Raw genomic sequence first — 22,124 nt, forward strand, 5'->3', positions numbered from 1 at the left:
TTCGTTGAAGGGTTTTATTATCAAAGTCTTGTAAAACAACGGCAGAAACTGTACATCAACATGGCACGGACGGGGAGGAGCTTACTCGGCTGGTACCTACGGAACAGCTTGGCTAACAACTACGCATCTAAGCGGCGCCGCGGCCGGCCCAACGGGGTCTGTCTACAAGGCGAGCTCGGAGCAAGGGACGCCGGGACTCTCCAAAGCTACAAGCGCCCCCCCCCTCCCCGGCATCCCCCCCGCACCTTCCCAGTCGCACCCCAAGAGAAGCCCAACCAGACTGTGCCCGGGGTGGGGGGGCTGGGGGGGGCTCTCGGCTACGGGGGGGGGGGAGGGGGGGGCGGGTGGTGAGGGGAGAACAAAAGCCTAATCGGTCAGGAGGGAGTCGGGGGGCATCTGGAACCTGGAAAGCCAAACCAAACGCACAGGAAGAGGAGGCGGGCGGCGCCCCGAGAACATGCGGTCGGTGCATTCCCTACGCGGCTCTAGACTGGAAGGAATCAAACTCTAGAAAGGTTCTACGCGAGCTTAGTTTAATAAGGAGATCATACAACATCCACAATCCATGCCTGCTGGAGATGCATGCAGCTGGTCGTCGGGGCCCCGCGGCGCCCGCACGCGGCAGGCAGGGCCTGGCCGGGCGGCTCCGGGCCCCGGCCGGCGCGAGGGGCGGAGCTTCCAGCCGGGCTAGCTCGGAGCTCGGAACATCTAGGTGGGGGCGGACGGGGCAGCGAGCGGGAATGACGCCGAGGCACGGGCCGGGCCGGCCCTCAGTCGCTCATGTCCATGTCCTCCTCGTGGTGGTCGTCGCCGTTCACCTTGGACTCCCGCAGCGCGTCGCCGCCGGCACCCTTCTCGTTGGGCGGCTCCTTGGCCTTGGGCGAGGCCGGCTCGGGCGGCTTCTTGTCGTCCTTCTTGTCCTTCTCGCTGTCGTAGCCCTGCTCCTCCTCGTCGTAATCTCTCGTCACCTGCTTTGCCGGGGACACGGGCCAAGTCAAGCTCTGCCGGGGGAGGTGGGGGGGGGGCTCCCCCGGGGTGGCCCGCCCCGCCCCCCGCCAAGCCCGCCCTCCACCTACTTTGACGTCCTTGTCGCTCTCCGACTTCCTCTCGCGCTCCTTCTCCTTGTCTTTGCTCTTCTTCTTCTTGCTGGTGGAGCGCTCCCGCTCGTCGCGCCGCTCCTTGTCCTTCTCTTTCTTCTTCTCTTTTTTGTGTCTGAGACACAGGGAGGGCCGAGGGTCAGAGGCCGCCCCGCCCCCCACGTCCCCCCCCCCCCGCCCCGCCCGAGCACTCACCTCCGGGGAGAGGGCGAGCGCGACAGCTTCCTCTTGGGCGAGCGCGGCTTCTTGGGCGAGCGGGTGCCGCTGCGACTCCTCCGGCGGCGTCTCTCCCTGCAAGGACAAAGGTGTGCGGCTGACCCGATGCTCCTCCAGGTCCTCCCTGTGCCAAGTGCTCGAGACCCCCCAGCCACCCCCAGCTCGGGCAGGCGCTCCCCTGCGGAGGAGGCAAGTCGGCTGGCCAGAACTCAAAGACGCCCCCCCCCCCCCCCCAGCTCGATTCACAGCCCTTGGCTTAAATAAAAGCAGCTGAGGAGTCGGAGGTCATGTGATGCAGGAACAGTCTGATGGGGATGGGGGATGGGCTGCCGAAGGCTGCCCCACTTGGGTTGGTTTTCAGGACCAGCAGGAGCTCCGCAGCAGCATCTTGGAGGAGGCCCCGCTGCCCTTTGGGGCTGCCCTGGTGGTGCTCCCACCTCGGGGAGGCGGGCGGCGCTCGCCAGCCCCGGATCAACGTCGAGCCACTCACCGGCTGGTGCTCCGTGACCGGCGGGCGGTGCTGTAGCTTTTGGGTGGCGTTTTCGAACGCTTCTTCTCTTTCTCTTCTTTCTTTTTGTCTCTGAGGTGGGAGTAAAAACAAGGCTCAGAGGTTCTGCCGACGCACACAGACAACGTAAAACTCTCCAGTTCTCTTACGAGGAGACAAAAACGTTGCTCTAAACGGGGTTTTCCCACTGTAGGCCATCACAAGGGTGTCAATTGGGGATTCCACAGCCCCCCCCACCCCCCATGATCTAAAAAACCCCAAACTGTGAGAAGAGCCTGTGATAAGCCGGAATCTGGGAAAGGCCCAGCCGCGCCCCCCCCCCCCCCAGAAGGAGGCGGAGCCTCACTACCCAGGCCCAGGAGGAGCGCATGGCCTGCTGGGAAGGTCCTTGGCCGAGCCCCACCTGGTCTTGGACGTGCTCCGGGACCGCCGGCCCCGCTCGCGGGAATGGGACCTCCTCCGGCGCGGACTCTTCGATCGTCGCCTACTTCTCGATTTGGAATGAGATCTCCTTCTGGATCGGCTTCTCGACCGTCTAAGGAGGAAAAAGCCACACGGCGTTGCCCGTTAAGAACGGGCGAATCGGTTCCTTCAGGCCAACAGAGACGAATTCTGAGACTGCCGGGACCGCCCAGCACGGAGCCGGCATCCGGCCAGCTCTGAGCCAGTCTTGGCGGCCTCCTGGCTAAAGCACCCCCCCCCCCCCCCCGCTGGGGCTCCCGCCGGCACCCCTTTTGAGCTCTGCTGCCACTTCCGCTCCGCCTGCCGAGCGGGGACCCGTTTAGACTAGGTCCAGCCCAGCCACGTTCAAAAGATCTGCTTATGACCGTCCAAGAACCAGGCCTCGGCCAAGGACGGGTCATGGAACAAGCTCGGCTCAAGGGGACGAAGGGCATTCACAGGCGGTCGCACGCTGCCCAAAGGGAGCGAGGGGGGGGGGGGAGGGGGATGGGTGTGGGCCAGGCTGGCACTCCAGGACCAGACAGTGAGGATGTCAAGGGGCAGAGCGCAGAGAAGGCCGAGTTCCTACTTGGCCTCAGACTCTCTGAGCCCCGCGGTTGGAAGGAGGGGACACGGTGCCCCGAGGCCGAGCTGGCGGCGTCCTTGGGGATCAAAGGGGAGTCGGTAAAAGAGGAAGAGCAGACTAGGGGCGAAGGAGCCCGAGCTGCCGTGCGGCGCCCAGCCCAGGGCCGGCCCTCTCCAGGAACGGACCACCTCCTGCTGCCCGCGGGCAGCCTCCCTGACCTTCTGTTCAGCACCTGCCCATGCTGATCAGGCTCAGCAAGACCCCTGGACAGGCACTGCTAGAGGCAAACGAGGGGGAAACAGGGCTCTGACCTGTGCCTGGAAGATGAAGGCGTCCTCCTCCTCCGGGAGCGCGACCGGGATCGGGAATGCCTCCGTTTTTCTTCCTTCTTATCTGCAATGAGCGGCCATCAGGTTTGTGGCGTCCCCCCGGAGGCACGACCGCCTGTCCTTATCCCAAGCCTCCATCCCCTCTCCAAGACTAATTCTCGTAGCAAACGTTCTGAGGAAACAGGCTCGATTTCTCTTGTGGGTCGCCCAGGAGAGTCCCGCCACTGGCCCTCAAGCCCCCGACCTGGCTCAGCTCCTCAGAACCGAGCGGATCTCTGTGCCGGGCCTGGAGGTGTTCCCTGGCTTCCCTTCAACTCCACTCTTTCACTATCGCTTCTGGGGGGCAGAATCTTCACTGGACCCAATAAGGCATCTACTATGGGAGACCTTAAAACTGTTTTTGAGATCACGCTCAGAGGGGAGAACTCTGAGGTTAGACGGGATTTTCTGGGGCTTCATTTTATCACTCAATTAAGGAGTCCAAGAGAAGACCGTGAAGGCCCCGCTGCTTCGAGCGGCCCAGGCCCCGGCCGAGCCGAGCGCCTCCCCAGGTCTCTGCTCCACAATCTAAGGCCAGGCCCAGACCCCCCCCCCCCCCCCCCGGTCGCGGACGGGGCGCTCACCTGGCTCGATGGCGGCCGAAATCAGCGACTGCGCTTCCCTCACTCTCTTCATCGCCTCCTCGATTTCTTTGCTGGAGGTGTCGGACTTGAGACTCGGTGAAACAAGGCCTGCGGCTACATGGTTCAACCTGAAATCAAGCCAAGCGCTCAGTTTCTCGAGCCCCCGAAGAGGGAAAGCTGCAGGGACGGAGCGGAGCCGGGAGGGCGGCGCGTCTCAGCGAGACCATTCGGAGCAGGCACGGCTGCCGGGATGCTCCCCCAGAACGCCAAAGCCCTCTTGGGGCAGGAGCTCGGCTTCGCCGCGGCCTCTCTGACCAGGCCGAGGGGTCCGCTGTGCCCAGGGACGCCTGCCTGCCCCCCCCCCCCCTCGGTGGGGTCTCTGGAAGCTGCTCGGAGGCCGGGAATGCGGGCCTTTTCTCATACTTGCACCACCTGAGCCTCGGCACAGGGCCTGGCACAAAGAAGGGACTTCGTAATGCTCACGGACTAGGGACAAAAGCCCAGACCCCAAAGCGGGGATGGGAGCGAGCCTCCCAAGCAGCCGAGGCCAAAGGCAGACTCGAAAGGAAGCCTTGAGCCCCCTTTCGCACCGGCCTGCTGCTGCCCCTCGAGGGCGCAGACGCTCGGGGAAATGGCCCATGGCAAGAGCCGGACAGGCGAGATTTCCCTAAACGCCCAGCGAATGGCCCAGCACACCCCGGCCGCCAGACCCCCGCCCCCAACCGCAGGCCTGAAGACCCCGCACGTTCGGGCCGTCCAAAGGAAGGCGCAGACTTTACAATGGCGACTCTCCCCCACGGGCAGGAGGACCCGTCACAAGCGGAGAGCCCCCCCCCCCCCCCCCCCACGAGACTTTTACTTGTAACACTTACTTGGGATCAACAGTGCTCATTAGCTTCAGTAACTGATCTGCTGCGAGAGACTGTAAAAAAGAAAAGGAAAAGGCATTTCCAACAGAGGAAAGACTGGCCAAGTGTTAGATTCCTCAAAGGCTCCTGGGTGGGGAGGGGCGTGCAGGGCTCTGTATCACCCCCCTCCCGCCTGCCATTTGATAGTCCCAGCCCCCCCCCATCCCGACCTTTCATCTTAGACTCAGTGACACTGTACTGGTTCCAAGGCAGACGGGGGGAGGCACCTGGGATTAAGTGACGTGCCCAGAATCATACAGCCAAGGCCACATTTGAACCCAGGACACCACCCATCCACGGAGCCACTCAGCTGCCCCATGACACAGTTTTCATTGTTCCTAGCCATGTCCTCTAAGGGACGATGAAGATGGAATGGAAGGACAGCTTTTCACACACTCTCAACATTTTAAAATTCACCCCCGCTAAGAGTACACAAAGTGCAACTCCGCGACAGTATAATAACCGATAACCCAAAAGAGAGCTGTGAAAGAGGCATCTTTCCAAACACCAAGAGTAATCAATGCTCATTTCTGTGTCTCGACGAAGCTCCCAGCATAGACGATGTGCCCAAATCGACACAACGCTTGCAGCTATAAGCACTGTAATTCTGAGTGGGAACCAGTAAGTCTGAACAGCATTTGGGCCTCAGAAGAAAACGAACTCTCTCTAAGTATCTCAGGCACAGAATCGCAGCTTCAAAATACAGTTAACACTGCCTTATGCTTGGGGGATGCAGATCAGGGAAGAGGGAAGGAAACTAGACCTGAGAGTTCAAGTTTGCTCCAGGAAGCCCAAGAGCAGCAAGGGCAGGGTCCAGAGCAGGGGCTCCCAAAGCAGCCAGAGGGACAGCACCGATCTGTGGGAGACATAAAGGAGGGAGTCAGCTCTGTGCCTCGAGTGTGTTTCCCAGTCATTGATAGGGAGGCACACAATCGGGTACAGAATGGTTACCAAGTCTTTGGTCCTGAAGCATTACTGGAGAATGTGCACCACAGGCTAACGCAATAGAAGACTAGGATACATTTTAATCCAGAAAGAACTTGGTTCCTCCAAATCCACATGGGTTAGGTCCTGTTATCAAGGGGTTCACATTCAAACTGATTTTTCCACAACCAACGAGTCACTTACATTCTCTGGATCTCAGTTCCTCTGAGTGGACGAGCTTCTTCTCAGGACCCTAGTCAGCTCTAAAATCACACAATTCTTACAATTGAGTGTTTTGTAATGTTTGTTGCAGATTCAGTTTAATTTTCTCTAGACTCACATAGAACTACCAAGAATACTTACTGCAGCTACCAAACACCCTTCAAAAAAACAAGGCACAAATCCCTGGACCTATCAACAAGTCAAAAGACTTGGAGCAGAAAAAACTTGATGTGTAGCCAGCCGCCCTCCCCCAAAGCCCAGCTCTTTTTATTGGCCAAGCTGTGGAAGAGCAACAGTTAACAGCTCCTTTTCTCATCTTGGTCCTACGGGCTGGAAATGAGACCGCAGTTAAAATGTTAGGAATGATATTTAACAGTGTATTTTTATCAGGATTATTTCAATCACAGTTGTTTTCTGAGGTTTTCTAGAGCATGATCCAGATAGTTAAAAAAAAAGAAAGGAAAAGTTTTGCTGCCACGTGCCACACAGCTCTTCACTACCCCAACCCCGGCACTTAAGAAGAAAACGAACTGGTCAAAAACCATCTGCCGGGTAGCCAGTATTAGAGGTGGCCCGAGAAGCCTACAATCCTGGGTTTAATCCTGCTTGCCTCTGGCTCACACTCATGGACTCTAAGGATCCAGCGGGTTAACAGTGTGATGGACCCAAGTGCAGGACAGCAAAGGCAGCAGTCTCACAGCTGGCAGATGGCCAAAGCCTGGAGGGTAGCCTGTTCAGTTGTGGAATGGCTTTCACACCTTTAACTCCTCACACTGAAATCCCATGTCCAGTCATAATCGATCACCCTACATCCCCCAAACAGAGGCACCTTATGATGTCCCTTTCCGTTACTATAATGACCTCTGTTCCTCGTAACTGGTCTCATCTTATTCATCCAGTCAACTGAGCCACACTGACTTCACCTCAACATGCATCCAAGCCCTTCCCCCCAGTAGTCCCTAACTTGTGACCCCCGCGCCTTTAAGTGATCTTTCTATGTGGGCTGCCATAGTTACGATCTTTTTTTTAAAAAAAGCATTTCAAATTCAATTTTATCTTTTCCATCACCCCATCTCTCATTCTTTACCTTCCCTCGCCCCAAAAGGGGACGATGCATGACCATAAAAGGTCCTGAGGGAGGGAGTTCACTTTTTCCTGACTTTCTCAGGGACCATTGTGGAACCAACCAGAATGGATAATTTAGTTACTTTTGCAGAACTCCAAATCGCAATATCCAAGTGTTGAACCACGTTTTAGTTCCAAGTCCCCCTGAATGGAAACTTTTATCACTTTTGAAAAATTAAATGGCATGATGGCAAACCCCTATTTTAGTAAGCATTTCTTTATTACTGATTTGTAGGATTTTCTCATATAGTTAACTACCTGAATTCTTTAATTTCATTGTTTTAGTGAACTTGTAGCTCAGCACATTCTCTGAAATTTAAGGGGCTTAGAGAGCGGTGCCTGGGGAACACAGTTCATGTCAGGAGGTAACCAAGCCTTCCTGATTTTAAGCTCCACTCTAATTCTGGAATCTGATGGAAATGTTCTCTTCCATTTTAGATATTTAGGAATTTTAATTTTAGGAAGTAAAAATTATCTTACTGTAGAAGGTTGATGTTTTTTATTCTTTGTTAAGAATCATGTAACCTTGTATACCATAAGACTTAAGACAATGGTTGGAATCTAACTTCCACCCAATTGTTTTCCAATTTCCCCAGAAGTCTTTGCCTCTACTCTTTCTCCTGAAAGAACTTCTTCAATTATTTGTTCTTGAGACTAGAAAATATCAGGGTGCTTAGATTTTTGCTTCTCCATTCTGTTCCATCATATTAAAAAAAAAAGGCTCAAGTGTTGACATTTGCTGTTTTAAAATCGAGTTTAAAGTATGGCAACACCACACCTTTCAACTGTTGAGCTTCATCTTGATGTACTAGGACTTTCATCTTCCAAATGGATTTTGTCTAGTTCGAAAAGGCTTCTCTGTGGGTACTAAAAGTCACACAATCCTAATTCTGTAAATTAAGGGTGTTTTGTGAAGGCTATCAGCTCAGCCTGATCAGGAGCAACGACTCTCTCCAGTGATTAAATATCCCCCCCCCCCCAATGTGTTTTTGAATTGCATTTATATAAATTATGCCTAAGTCCTGGCGGGTTCATTTTCAGGTAGTTCAAAGAACTCTGTAATTATCTAGAATATAATTTCTTATTTCTTCATTTTTATTTAGTACTAGACATAGAAATCAAAATAAGTGCAGGTAATTTTGCTGGACTAATTTTATATTCTGATAACTTTCTTTACTGAATCCCTAGGGTCATCCAAGTATACTGTCATGCCAGCTATAAATGAATCAATTTTGACTTTGTACAATTCATATGTATCTTTTTGTTCTTTTGTTATTCCTTGAATTATGTCAACAAATAATGGTTGACAGAAGAACATTTATAAGTGGTATACAGACTTTCTTTTACATTTGTGTAGGACAGTGAAGAACACCTAGATGAGGACCTAAGACAGTCCCCAAAGTGTAGCCTTATGAATTATGGGCCACATGACCACAAATCCTTATATTAAATCCAATCGAGTTACTACCATAATGAATTATACTGACAGTTATAACCATCAATTCACAAAAGCACGAGACCAGGCAGCAGCAGCCGACATTTTTGTAGCAGTAAGCACAGCCGGATATTTAGTTCCTACTGGCTTGATGGACGTGTTCTAGCACACCCTTCCTTGTCTTTTGGGGGCAAGAGAGTTTTGACATTCCAAATTTTATACAATGTGATTATATTAAATCTGTAGTAACCTTTTATATCAGCACAAATATGAAAATAATTAATGGAGAAAACACTACACTGTTAGCTCTCTAAATGAGTGAATGTCTCCTACTTGTGATGTAATGAGATCATGTCTTACAATGGCTTCATTCATGATTTTACATTCTTTCTCATCTTCTCCAAAGTTGACAAGGAGCCATACCTGGGTAAGGGGGTTTGGAGTAGGCAGAAGTCCACCACCAGGCAGAAGACCTGCCACTGCATTAGCTGGTGCCAACAGAGACAAAGCCTTAGTCTCATCAGGAATAACTCCTGCAGAGAGATAGCCATGCATTAGAATACATTCTTTTTCAAGACAGAAAACACACAAAAACACCCAGAAAATGTCTCCCTGATACACCACCTGAGTTTGTTGAAAGTACTTATGTTGGCTAAAATATAAAGCTTGATTTCTATTAATATTTATCACTAATTTTATGTCAGAATGAAACTTCAATGTGTGAAAAATTGACTTCCTTTTTCTCTACAAATGGTTAAGTTTCTAGAGTAAAAAAAAAATAGCACAATACACACTACTTTTTTGTTAACACTGCCAAGATTTCATCACCTGTACTCGATTTTTAAGTCATGAACCAAACGTAAGCAAGCACAGTCGGTTCTCCAGGGGTGTGCTCTCAACTTTCAAAAGCTGTTTTATGAACAACGACTCGTGTCGGCTGCTTCACTATAAAGCACACAGAAAAATCAAGATACACAAGACAAAAAAAGTTTGATTTAGGGGTTAATAATATGGTACAGTTCACTATGATTTTTTTTACACCTACCATACAAATTTTGTAAAAATTAAAGAGAAGAAAGGTATGTAAGGAAATTTTCTGTCGAATCAAGCGTAGGGCTTTTGCTGACTCAGTGAATCTGAATGTCTCTGAAGATCTCTGAATACACACTGGGTGCGTGAAGGGTCTATACTTTGGCACATTCCTTACCTGTGCAGTAAAATGCTTTCTGTTCCAATCTGTGCCAGACTAACTGTACCAAAAAAGTCTGCTACTTCTTGTCAGTTAAAAAGCGAACTTTGGCCCAAGCTCTGGAAGCCACGAGAGACGAGTATGTCGTCTGGGTATTCAGTATAGACATTACAAAAGGTCCTACCGTCAATGAGACATATACTCAGGTAGACAGTTTTAGTCCTATCCAACAGCAAAAGCCCTAGAGATAGATGGACCAATCTGTTGATGTGCCCAAGCCCCCAAAATGAGAGTTCAATAACACAATGTAACTACATATTTGCAAATACCAGTAGAGTTTCGGTAAAACATATTAAGAAACTGCATCTCATCATAAACATACAATATGTACAGGGCACTTAAGAGAAACTGGACAAGCTGCAGAAGAAAACTGTTGGGTGGTATTTTCAGCAGGGCCTGGTATATAGTTCAGGCTGAACCAGGGAAAAGAACTGTAAAACACAACAACAAAAAAGAAAAACCACTGTTAAATAAAGGTCACGGTTCCTTCACCTACACTGCGAGTGCCGATAGATAGATAGATAACATCAACAAGCGCTAACACACAGCACCCTCATCTGGCTCGTCTGGGCCAGAGCGAGACTTACAGAGGGAGCGGGAGCGGGGGAGGTCATTGGGAGGGGCACAGGGCACTGCGTGGGCATCTATAGTATAGATATTAACATACCTCCGGAGATTGATCAAGGGGAAATTGTGCATGCAAAACTCTGTCTCAGGAAGAGGATATAGATAGATATGTAGATATCTATGTATGTATATATCAACTAGCAACATTTCTGGCAGGCTAAATCCTCTCGGGCTTATTGTGAGACACCTCATAGAAGATCTGCATCCATTAAAAAAGTCATGCATCCGATCCTCGGATTTAAAAAAGGGAAACTATCGAAAGATAAAACTACAATGGGGAAATAGCAATGAGGCCCCTCACCAGTTATTTTCATGCGTCAAGAGTTTTTTTTACTGCGGCTTTGATAGAACCATGAAATACTGCATGAATGTGTAGAAATGAAAGAAAAAGAAACAGACAAAAAGAAACAAACATTAACCGAGGAACCTAAATTACCCCCCATCCATTAATATCACAGCTCCTTCCGAATCTGACTACAATCGCGCTGTTACCAAATTCGGGGCACGCCTTCCCCTTCCCCACACTGTGTGTGTGTGCTTCAAGCACGTGAAGCGAGAGCCGCCACCAACGGGGAAGAGTGAAAAATGGAGCAGGTGGGGCTGTGCGCCAGGGAACGCGCACCTGTGCAGCAAGACGCCTGGGGCCAGGCAACATTAACACCGCACAGCACTAAGAGAAATACACCAAGAAGAGGGAGGGATTGGAACGGAAAAACATCCAGAATCCAATAGACTAAAAAATTTCACTTTCAAAAACATCTGAAAAAGTGAAATGAAGAGCTGCTCTCATAAGATCTGCTCCATTTTATTTAGCATCTGGAAATGTGAGAGAAGGCTTAGCCAACAAAAGATTGCTTTTTTCTAGAAAGGCCTCCCTAAAATGTCCGTACAAATTCTTTTATGGGCATTTGCCCCCAAAGACCTGCCCCAAGACCCATCGGTCAGGCTCCCGGTCTGAATTTCTTTGGGTGCCAGATTTCGTCTCCAACAGGCACAATGACAAAAAGAAAATGGTTTAACCAACACACGCTGCCACCCCCCCTCCCCCCCGGAAGATCTCACTCTTTAGGACTGAGATGGTTATGCTAGATTAACATGCCTTTGTTTGCCTGGAGCAGAAAATCAAGGCAGTTTCTTTAGAAAAACAAAATCCATCTCTCCAAGTTTCTGGATATCCAATTATAAGGCATGGTGCAAATTCTCAAGTTGGTACTGAGTGAGGTAAGGTATCTTCCTTTTAGAATAGGCAGTATCGAGAAGTTAGTGGCCCTGACCAGTTCATGGAAGGAAAAAAAGGGATGAATTTAAAATGCCTGGCCAATAATGCAGCGATTATACATATTTATTACCTAATTCCAGTAAGTCTCTTATATTTCACTTAATCATATGCTATATTTATAAAGAAATTAAGTCAAGTAACGGTACATTTAGACTAAGGTATGCCTTAAGTTTCAGAAACTGGCTGTCAAAGTGCTGTCTTGTCCCTTTAAGATCCAACCCCCCCCTTGCTTTTGTCCTGTCCAATTACTTTAACAGCCTAAAATGTAAAAAGAGAGAAAATGTGGTTAACATTTGGTTACACCAGGAAAACACCTGGGGGGCTTGAGCGGGGCTTGCTGGCCTTTAGTTATTGTCTAGAATCCCCTGTAGCGGCAGAGGACCCACTGTTTTTCAGTCATCTGGAAGGGCTTTGCATTTGCCTTCTCCACTACAAAAATCACACACACAAATAACAGAGAGAAGAGTTTATTATTTAGTGAAATTCTATAAAGTATAGCAAGGCTGAACAGAATAAAATACCCAGTGCCCCTCTGGCACCTAACCTATAGGAATTTTTGGCTTTTCACACAAACCACAATCATTCAACCCTTGGTATACTGGAATCTACAATTCGGTCAACTTAAGTAAGTAAAAGTGACTGCTGAAAGGAAATGATGGCTCCCATCTGTTCTCATTTGTTATTAAAGTGGAATTCCAAGTCATGCATTTAGTTAAAGGCATCTATAGGAAGGTGCATATAACGGACTGCTTCTTTTGAATGACTGCTTATTGGAAGGTGGGGAAGGGGGAAGGGTTAAACTCAACACCAATTAAGATAAGAGCTTATTAAATGTCTTTTAGGAATTGGAGTTAAGGACAGTTATTTCAGTCTTACTAATAAAAACAACTTAAACTAGAAAAATTGGAACCGATTCTAATGTTCAGAATTAAGATCAACTAAGAATTGGCTGCAAAGTAAGCCAAAAGTACGGACCACAGTATACCAAGGGTCTCCATATGTTAATTGCTTTCATTTTTCACATGCTACTATTACTCACTCTACAAAACTAGACTGAGGTAGACGGTCATCGAGAGGATGGCCACATAGGCAGTGAAACAAAGCACAAACCTTCTGCATAGGGTACGACTATCAAAGCTCTGTCAACGAATACAGTGTTTGTCAGATGCTGGGCCACAACTGCTGAGTCTGGGTCATGGAACTTTACAAAACAGACACGTGATGAGACTGGCAAAGGCGAGTCACTAAAAAAGAAAAAACAACAAATCAAAAGGGAGAAAAGAGTTTAGCTACCACAGAAACGGCATTATTACCAAAAACCAATCACATGCAGGGGCCAGAAGTGAAGTTTTCAAATACGGTTCCGAATCTAGAACACAAAACCCATATGCACATTGCCACTTCACAATTGAATAAATAAAGTTGTTAAATCTCCCAAAATACATATTTATGGAAATAGGTTTAGTTAGCTAAGACATAATATTAATTGATAGTGTAAAGTAGCCTCAAAGGAAATGTCCAATTTTCACTACAGCAAAGAGCTGGGATAGTTTTGCTCCCAAGACAAATGGATGCCCGTAGTCATTAATCAATTCCCTTGGCCTTCTTCCTCTAGGCTTCACTTTCCCCTTTCTTCCATATAAACTCTTGACCAAAAGAAATTTATAATCAGACAGATTTAAGAGCAGATGGCCCAGGTTTTGGGAGGTGTAGATCTAGAAAAGTGAACACCACACCACTTTATCAATCTGATATTGGTATACTTCAGGGAGGGGAGGCTTATTTTTCTTAAGTAAGCAATTCCAAATTTGTAAAGGGTACTCACCAGCTTTACTTTTGACTTTCAAGCCCAGAGAGCACAAGTCTCAATTGATTAGACTTGATCTCATTTATCCTCTAAACAACTATGAGGTTTTATCAGGCTTAATAAGGTGACCAGGGGGTGAAAGCTCCATGCTCACACATGCTTACATATGTAGCTTACTGCTATCTATGCAACATACAAAAAGGAGTCTATTCTAAACTCCCACTCTAGCTGTGCTGGCTCTTTCCATGATACACCTTTTTTTAAAGGAAGAAAAAAAAAGTACAATTAACCTTGGAAATAATGAAGAAATCAAGATCCTTCAGCCAGTAAACATCCTGCCTTGTACATTTAGTTGAATTACAAACAAAAACATCTTAATTATTTCATGTGCTGTTTTGGAGTGGAAAGCACACTATAGAGGGGAAAAGAAGCTCAAAGCTCATCAGTGGTTGGTTACAGCTCCTTGAAGGCTCAAAATTGTCAAAAGCACTTGAAGTGGGAGTAGGGATGAAACTACACTGGTTTGGGGAAGTCCTAAGTAAGGAAAACTGTCTCTTCCAGAGTGGGTCACTTGCCTCTTCTGAAACTACTCTGGAGAGAGTTGCCCAGGGACAGGAAGAAGTTAAGCAACTTGCCTTTAGTGGTGACATTTGAACCCAAGCCCTCCAGGTTTCAAGGTTAGCTCTCTCTTTCAGCAGAAGTGGGTGGCTCAAGTCCCTAAAACAATTTTCCCCACAGAATACACTCAGGAGCCCCTCTTCCCAGAGGAGTGACTCTTGACTAAAGGTGGTACTCTGAAAAGCATCTTTCCAAGGATCATCTCAGGAAGCAGCTAGAAGGCAATAGGAGTCTCTAGCTTAGGAGTCTAACGTAGGAATTCAAATTACCCATGCTACTGAGAAAGGTACAGCCCCTTCTGAGCTTCAGAGGATAACAGATTTGAATCTCCAATGGATCTTAAGCAATTGTATGGCTCAAACCATTCATTTAAAGAACCTGAGATCCAGAGAGATAAAGGGATTTGCCCCAAGACCCTGTGATTTTAAAACCAGTGCCCTGCTCTTTCCACTATATCAAGATCTCAACAATGAAATTCTGTATCTGGTATTTTTACTTTCCTTGTAACCACAGGAAAAAGTTACTTGAGCTCTGAACCTCAGTTACTCCAATCTATAAAATGAAGTAAAACACTACATATATAACATCTTGTGTAAGGCCCAGATCAAATATCTGTAAAGAGCTCGGCAAACCTCAAATAGCTATATTATCAAATTTAAATTATAGGCAAGACTTTGACCCATTTACCTGATTTATTTTCCATCTAAGGACAGCAATAGCACTAAGGTGAAAGATAACATGAGGCTTCAGATCCAAAAGATTAAATTTAGAATCAAGTAAGTCATTGTGCTTTATATTACCACAGGACTTTTATTTATTTATTTTTTAAATTAATTCAGAAGAGAAACTTCTGCAGAACCTCAACTGAGCCATCACTTCTTAATTTCTTAATGCTGGACAACTTAAAGCAAATGGCAAAAATAGCTGGGGGGGGGGGGGGGGGAGAGGACTTATATGGTAGCCAACAGGCTTCAGAATTTGTTTTAGAATAAAAAAGAATTCATTAAACTAACATTTCTTCAATGTTTACCAAAGCTGAACTCTTTTTTTTTTTTACACTTTGGAATTTCCAACAAGTTCAGTGCTGATGCACATACTTTTTATTTCATTTCCCAGTCACACAACTTTCCAGAAACAAAAGGTGTGCCATGGTGTGAACAGCAATAATCCACCCACTTTTTTCTTCTTCTTTTGAAGAGCTAAGCCTATTGAGGCAGAACATTATACTTCATGGATGTAGTATTGAAAATGGGAAGAAAAGAAAGCTGTTCTTATCTTTTCCAGAGCTGTATCTTTCAAAAGCAATATACTTGTTCAGTACGCTAATCAGCATCAGTAATCATCAAATCAAGAAAGGACTGAGCTCTGAGGTGGCTTGTTCTCAATTCATCTAGATCACAGGTTATCAAAATGAGTCCCCCACTGATGCCTGGGGTTCAGGACTGACTCTAATAAAGGTTAGAAGTACTCTGATGGGCACATTTTGGGGACCATCTCAGCAGCTAGAAGGCAATAACAGGAAACACAAGATTGGAATCAGGGTTATAGCACTAAATTATACTAGTCACTATTGTGTTCTTTGTAGGCACAACCACCCAGTAAAAACAACAACAAACCAATCTGTCCATTTAAATCCTTGATGTAACAGTGTGTATGAAATGTTGGCACCCCACCCCATCTTCTTAATAGTCTGTAGGGCATAATGGTAAGTAGTCGTTAAGACCATGTGCCATTATATAGATATGTATATATACACACACACATATATATACCATTGGGTATATACCCAAGTAGGAAAAGGTGCCCTTTAAATTTAGAGCTCAAAACTGTTATTCGAACTTGGGGAGTATGTAGTATATTTGGCAGATACAGTTTGAAAAAAAAAAATGTAAGCTTTCAAGCTAAGATTTGATTTTTTAGAAAATTTCTACCTGCTATGGCTTTGCTAACTTCCCAGTACTTAGGACTTTTCAGATGAGATTTTTGGTGACATTAAGAGGACATGTGTTAACACACGCAAAATCTAGATAACCAGTATTTTCCAAACGAACAATCTGTGAGATATTACAAAAACCACCCACAGATGTAGAAGTTATATTCATGGATTCATAAAAATTAACAATATGGCTTTAGAGCTCAGATGGCAACTATGAGTAGTTGAGTTTCTGTGCAGTATAGAGAAAATAACATTCACAATTATCTGGCAGTTTTAAAGTACTCCTCCCTATGCAACTACTATCTGTCTGAGGCTAGATTTTCTTCATATACCTCAACCAAAACAACATATTGCGATAGATTGAAGAAACTAATAGGAGAATCCAGGTTGTCTTCTTTTAAGCTAGATATTAAAAAATGCCATCTTTTCATTCAGTGTTCGGTTCTGGAAAAGAGATTTTTCATTAAAATGTTAAGTTAAAGTAAACGACACGCATTAAAAAAATTTATATTTTAGTTTCCAATACAGTAACTATCAGTAGATAATAAAACAGAAGCTCTTTATGTTTTTCTAAGTTTATTTAAACTTTTTAACTTCAGGTGGAAGAGCAGGAAGGGCCAGGCAACGGAGATTAAGTGATTTGCACAGGGTCACAAGTATTTGGAGATCTAATTTGAACCCAGGGCACCCTGGCCTGGCACTCTTATCCAGTGAGTTCCCTAATCCTCAATCATTTTAAGAGCTTTGAGGCGGCTTGAGAACCTTTGCTTTTGGTCAGGATGAGGAAAGTGAGGTTTCTAAGACTTGTTCGCAATGTGTGGTGGTAGAGGTATGTGCGGAGCCAAGGTCTCTGGGCCCCTAACTTGCATTTCTTTTCCACCCTGCTCCTCGATTGCTTTGTTTCCTCTTCTAATGCCTGCCTTACTCTCGAGATCTATGGGAATAGGCCAAGTGGCGGATGGCTGGGGGCACATCAAGAACTGCGAGCTCTTCTGCCTGCCACTAAACTCAAGTGAAGAAAACAAAGTGCCACAAGGGAAATGAAGAGCCCATCCTGCTGCACACTTTGTTCTGCCAGAAATCTGTGCCGGCCCCCTCTAGCCTTCTTGGTGTTCAGAAACGGCCCAAGGCACACCTGGCTTTACTTAGTGACCTGCCATTTTGTCTAAAGACAGCAGCCACAAGCACAAAGGCATAAACAATCCCTCAGCGCACCCAAAGCCTGTCAGGACCACCAGTAGCCGTACTGTAAACAAGGAAGGAGGGAACCTAAGCCTTTTCAGAATATGGCCACTGGGGCCAAATGGCCCCAGGCGGCAGAGGGCCAGAAGCCAGCTGATTGGCTGAAATCAAGCCAGCTCTCCTAGGCCCCGGGAGGGGTTTGTTTAGCGCCTCAGCAGGGAAAGAGCTGATCTCCTAGGCAGGGGCAGGGCTCGCCCGACAGCCACCCCGCGTCCCCCACTCCACCTGTGTCCGGGTACTCTTGGAAGCAACTTTCTACAGAAGAGCGAGGAGGAAATCCCGGCTCCCCTCCCCCACCAGAGTGGGTGGATCGCCTCCCGCCCTCCCCGGCCCAGCCAACGGCCGCTGCCGCTACTCACTCGGGCGGGAAGAGGCGCAGCTCGTCAATCTTGCCCAGGAAACCGAAGAGGGTCCGCATCTGCTCCGAGCTGGCGCTCGGGGACACGTTCGTCACCTGGATGACCTCGGTGCCGCTGCCGCCCACGCCTACGCCGCCGCTGCCGCCCCCGGGGCCGCCCACGCCCACACCGCCCGGGCCGCCGCCGGCGCTCGGCCCCGGACCCGGGCCTGGGGCGCTGGGGACGACGGTGGGCGTGCTCATGGCGCTCTCGGGCCTCGCTCGCTCCTGCTTTAACACATCAAACACACAACAACAGTGAGAGGAGGGGAGGGGGAGGGGAGCCGCTCGGTCCGCCGCCAACGCCGCCGCCGCGCCCGGGAAGGAGGGGGAGGGAGAGCTCGACCACGACGGGGTGACCAAGGCCAAGGGAGGGCCGGCCAGGCCACGGACCGCGCGCAGGCCTACGCACGCCCACAACAAACGGCCGCCCCACTAGCTCGGGCTGGGCCGCAGCGTCCCACAATGCCCTGCGCCGGCGCGTGCGCGGTCCCGGCCTGCGCGCCGCGTCACGGGTACGAGCGCCGTCATCCCACTGACGTCACTTGAACGAGGGCTCAAGCCCAAACCTCTCCCGGCCTACAGGCTACCCAGGCCTCGGTTAGTTTCCAGAACACGCCTAACCCCTCCCTCCTTCCCATTAGCCTGGAAGCTCAAGGGCGGGATCTGCATCCCCAGCCACGCTCTCCAAGCGCTGATACCCCCCAGCCCTGCCGGCGGGTTTCCCGGGGGTGTTACTGGCAGGCCAGATGGAAGGAGGAGGGGGAGGGAATGGGGTGGTGTTTCCTGTCTTTTCCACCACGCTCTTCCAAAACTAGTTATTGCCATGGCGTGACACATTCTATTTTTTATTTTACCTATATGGGCTTATCATTCAATTACCCCCAAAGCCTAATGGTTTCTGCTGCCTCAGGAGCTCTGGGGCGGGTGTCCAATACCTCAGTGCTTTTCCTTAAAGGGCATTTCCTTCTATAGATGGAACCTTTACCGCTGGGAGGTCAAAATGGATAGAAACAGGCCCTGCACACCCTAAGGATCCCTGCCAGTTGGCTGCATTTGACTTAGGAAACCACACATTAACGTTGTTTCTACAGTGTCTTTATGGATTTTGTTAACTATTTCCCAATTTCATTTTTGGGGCCTCTCTGGGGGCTTGTTTGACACCTCTGCCTAAAGTAATCTCAATAGGTGACTACTTTATAATGGCCTCTCAATAATTTGCTTGATAATAACCCACGGAATGCTCCCCAACAGCCTCTGGGATGATGGAACCACACCACCCCAGCTAAGGACAATTTAAGTCCCTTGGGAGGTGTTTCTCTCCCTGTAACTATCTAGAATTTAATTTAGCACAATCCCAGGAGCACGAGAAACGTACCAGCTTTTGGACATTATAAAAACAAAAAGGCCAAACTCACCTGCTAATACACAGTTTTCATCCAATGAAATTAAAATGCAGTTCCTATCAGATACAGGTTTTTTGAAGAATCCTGTGCCCTTAAATGGATGCTCTACAAATGAAAGATACAAACCATTCAGGCACAGATAGGACAAGCATGGCTTCCAGCTTACCCACATCGGTGACAATTGTCTCCAAAGGGATTCAAAGCAAGTCTACACATTGTACCTGCTATTTCAACTAGTTATGGAAGAGTATGTTCACACATTTATGAAGTACCTGCTGTGTGCCAGGCACTGGGCTAAGGAAGCAAAAGGGATACAAGTACGAAGAATGAAACAATCCTATGCACTGAGGAGATCACATTGTAACAGGGGAGACAACAGACATAGAAGTAGATACAACATAAACATATAAAGTTAATAAATACAAATATATACAAAGTAGTTAAAGAGGAGATAGATTGGAAGGGAGGGCACTAGCAGTTGAGGGGAATCTGTCGGCAGAATTACCTGTTAGAGGAGGAGAAAGAAATTTCTGAGGTGCAAGTAAGGAGTGCATTCCTCTAACACCTGACAGTGCAAAGGCACAAAAAGGGGAAACAACCCAAAGGCCAATTTGGCTCCAGTGTGGAGTGTGGGAAGCAGAAGCAACATCCAAAGAGGATGGATAAATAAGATCAGGGCCAAGGGGTTGTAAAAGTTAAACATAGGAGCTTCTATTTAACCTGGAGGCAACAGGAAGCCACTGGGGGGTAGAGATATGTTTAATGAAAACTATTCTGGGTCATGGTGTGCAGGATGGATTGGAGTGGTAAGAGACTTGAAGCCCATCCAGGAGGCTGATGCAATATGTCAGGGTGAGGGGCAATAAATGCCTGAACTAAGGAAATGGCCACATGACCAAAGAGGGATTGGATAGCAGAGTTGTGGAAGTATAAACTGGCAAGCCCTGACAACAAATTGGACATGGAAACAAGGGAGAGTGGAGGGATAATGCTGAGCTTATGAAACTGGGAGAATGGAGGGCTGGTGATATCTTCACCAGAAATAGGGAAGGAAGTTTGGGAAAGAGTTACTGTGGGGTATAAATATAATGACATCATTTTGGACATATGGGTTTAAGATGGCCCTGGGACATCCAGTTTGAAACATCCAACAGGCAACTGGGCATGTGGGGCTGAAGTTGAGAGGAAGAGCCTGAAGCTGGGTATGGAGATGTGGGATCCACTGGCATAGAAGATAGTGTGTCCACATACAGAGATATACAGAGAAAGAGAAACTTTCATTAGGCAAGGCAAATTAGTAACTGTTTGATTAAATCCTATTGGTCTTGGCATTAGGCACTTTGTATATATCAGGCATAAGGCAAGGAGAGGGAAAAGGTCTCTGACCTCAAGGAGCTCACATTTTAATGGGTCAGACAAAACAACATGCAAACAGTAACACACATCAGAGGGAGACAGAAGGGATTCAGGGTGGAATCTGGCCTATGGGCACTCCAGGTCTAGGGCACCAGCCAGGGCAGATATAGAAGTAGATGGAGTATTTCATTTCAGACCTGTCTTTATTCTAGAAATATGCAGAGCAATGAGGATCTATCTCTTCTTTTCAGACCTGTCTAGAAAACAAACTCATTTTAATTTCTCAGACACAAATCATATTTTTAAGTCTGCCAAGGTTTTCTTTCCTTATTCCCTCACATTTTACATGAGGGGCCCAGCACCAGTAGAACTCAAGAGATGAATGGCCTTAAAAATCAAGAACAATGTCTTTGTTCAAAAAACTGAGCATGTACCTGAATATTTGTCTCCTAGTTTTCTTCTCCCTTCTACCCCATGTCTATGTAAGTTACAAATGGCAAAGGGAAATTATTCTCAAGATGTCTTTATTTTCCCCTTAAAATGGAAATTAAAAAAAAAAAGGGGGGGGGAGAGTGAACCTGTTTGGGGCATAAGTTACTCCCGCCCACATCCTATAAATATGGGCTTATTCAGTGCCAAAATAGAAATAAGTCAGTGTACACCAAAAATCTCCTAGAGATTAAGAATTAAGAAATTAAGAAGTTCTTTGTCTATGTCGCTTCAGATTTTGTTTTACATTTGTGGCTATGTGGTAACTAAAGGGTGAATACTAAGTGGAGGAAGATCTGAGTCAAGTACTTAATAATCCCCTGAAACTGTGACCTTTAAAAAATACTTATCTCTCCAGTTCAAACTTTTTTTAAAAAATGCAATCTGAATTGAAAAGGGGCCGTGTGCAAATCTTTTTATAACTGTGTAAAAATATATCAGACAGCATAACAAATGCACTAGTGCTCCTCAGAAGAATGTTTTCCACTATTAATTTTAATTCTACCGGTATATGCATAAGCTTAATGTTATATTATTTGAGATTTAACTTCAGTCTGCTTTTTTTCTTGAAAAAAAAAAGAAAGAAAGAAAAAACCTTTTAGGAGAGTGAAAAATGACCTTGAAAATTATTTTACACATCACATTGAGAAACAGCTAGTGTCCTGAAGTCAATTCTAAGTGACTTTGGTACCAAAAAAATGACAGTATTTCCATCTATACAAGGAATAGCTTTCTTTTGTTGTGTATGATTTGGGGAGAGGGGTAGAGCCAAATAGTTGTGCAGCCATTTCTTATTAAGCATCTACTACATATGTGCAACAATTCCCTTTATATAGAAGTCAAGACAAAAATGTCAACCTTACTGATGTTTTATTAATGAGATTAATATTAAGTTTGTTGCAGGTGATATTGTTCTTGACAGATAACATGATTAATTTCTAAAAAAAAATACATAATTTATAAAGTCACTTTATATCTGGCACTCCAATCTAAACCTATGTTTAAAAAATTAAAAGGTATATGGAGTAACAAAACAAAACAAAACCCCTTACCTTCTGCCTTAGAATCAATACTATGTGTTAGCTCTGAGGCCGAAGAGTGGTAAGGGCTCAGCAATGGGGGTTAAGTGACTCAGGGTCACAAAGCCTAGGAAGTGTCTGAAGCCAGATTTGAACCAGGACTTCCCATCTCTAGGCCTGGCTCTCAATCCACTGAGCTACCCAGCTGCTTCCTAGAGTAAATTATAAGAGGGTAGGCTCACAGGGTTGATTGCTGAGGAAGAATGTAGCTTTTTTTAAAGTTAT

The 22,124-nt window shown here is 47.0% G+C and overlaps 1 protein-coding gene across 9 annotated transcripts in view; it reads right to left on the minus strand.

Annotated features, from left to right (window-relative positions):
• Positions 1-22,124, minus strand: part of SRSF11 (serine and arginine rich splicing factor 11) — a 30,289-nt gene continuing 8,165 nt past the window's right edge. Inside the window, exons 2-14 of one of the 9 annotated variants that reach the window (XM_056814940.1) lie at positions 18,988-19,080; positions 17,532-17,800; positions 12,680-12,813; positions 8,838-8,947; positions 5,472-5,564; positions 4,673-4,722; positions 3,801-3,928; positions 3,160-3,241; positions 2,225-2,356; positions 1,804-1,893; positions 1,293-1,388; positions 1,077-1,212; positions 1-968 (exon numbers count right to left, since the gene is read on the minus strand). In XM_056814940.1, coding sequence (XP_056670918.1) covers positions 771-968; positions 1,077-1,212; positions 1,293-1,388; positions 1,804-1,893; positions 2,225-2,356; positions 3,160-3,241; positions 3,801-3,928; positions 4,673-4,722; positions 5,472-5,564; positions 8,838-8,947; positions 12,680-12,813; positions 17,532-17,773 — 1,491 coding nt within the window. In that variant the 5' untranslated portion in view covers positions 17,774-17,800; positions 18,988-19,080 and the 3' untranslated portion in view covers positions 1-770. The other 8 variants (XM_056814937.1, XM_056814936.1, XM_056814944.1 and 5 more) reach the window with 8 other exon arrangements.

This window comes from Monodelphis domestica, chromosome 2, assembly GCF_027887165.1.
Source record: "Monodelphis domestica isolate mMonDom1 chromosome 2, mMonDom1.pri, whole genome shotgun sequence".
Classification (NCBI taxonomy): Eukaryota; Metazoa; Chordata; class Mammalia; order Didelphimorphia; family Didelphidae; genus Monodelphis; species Monodelphis domestica.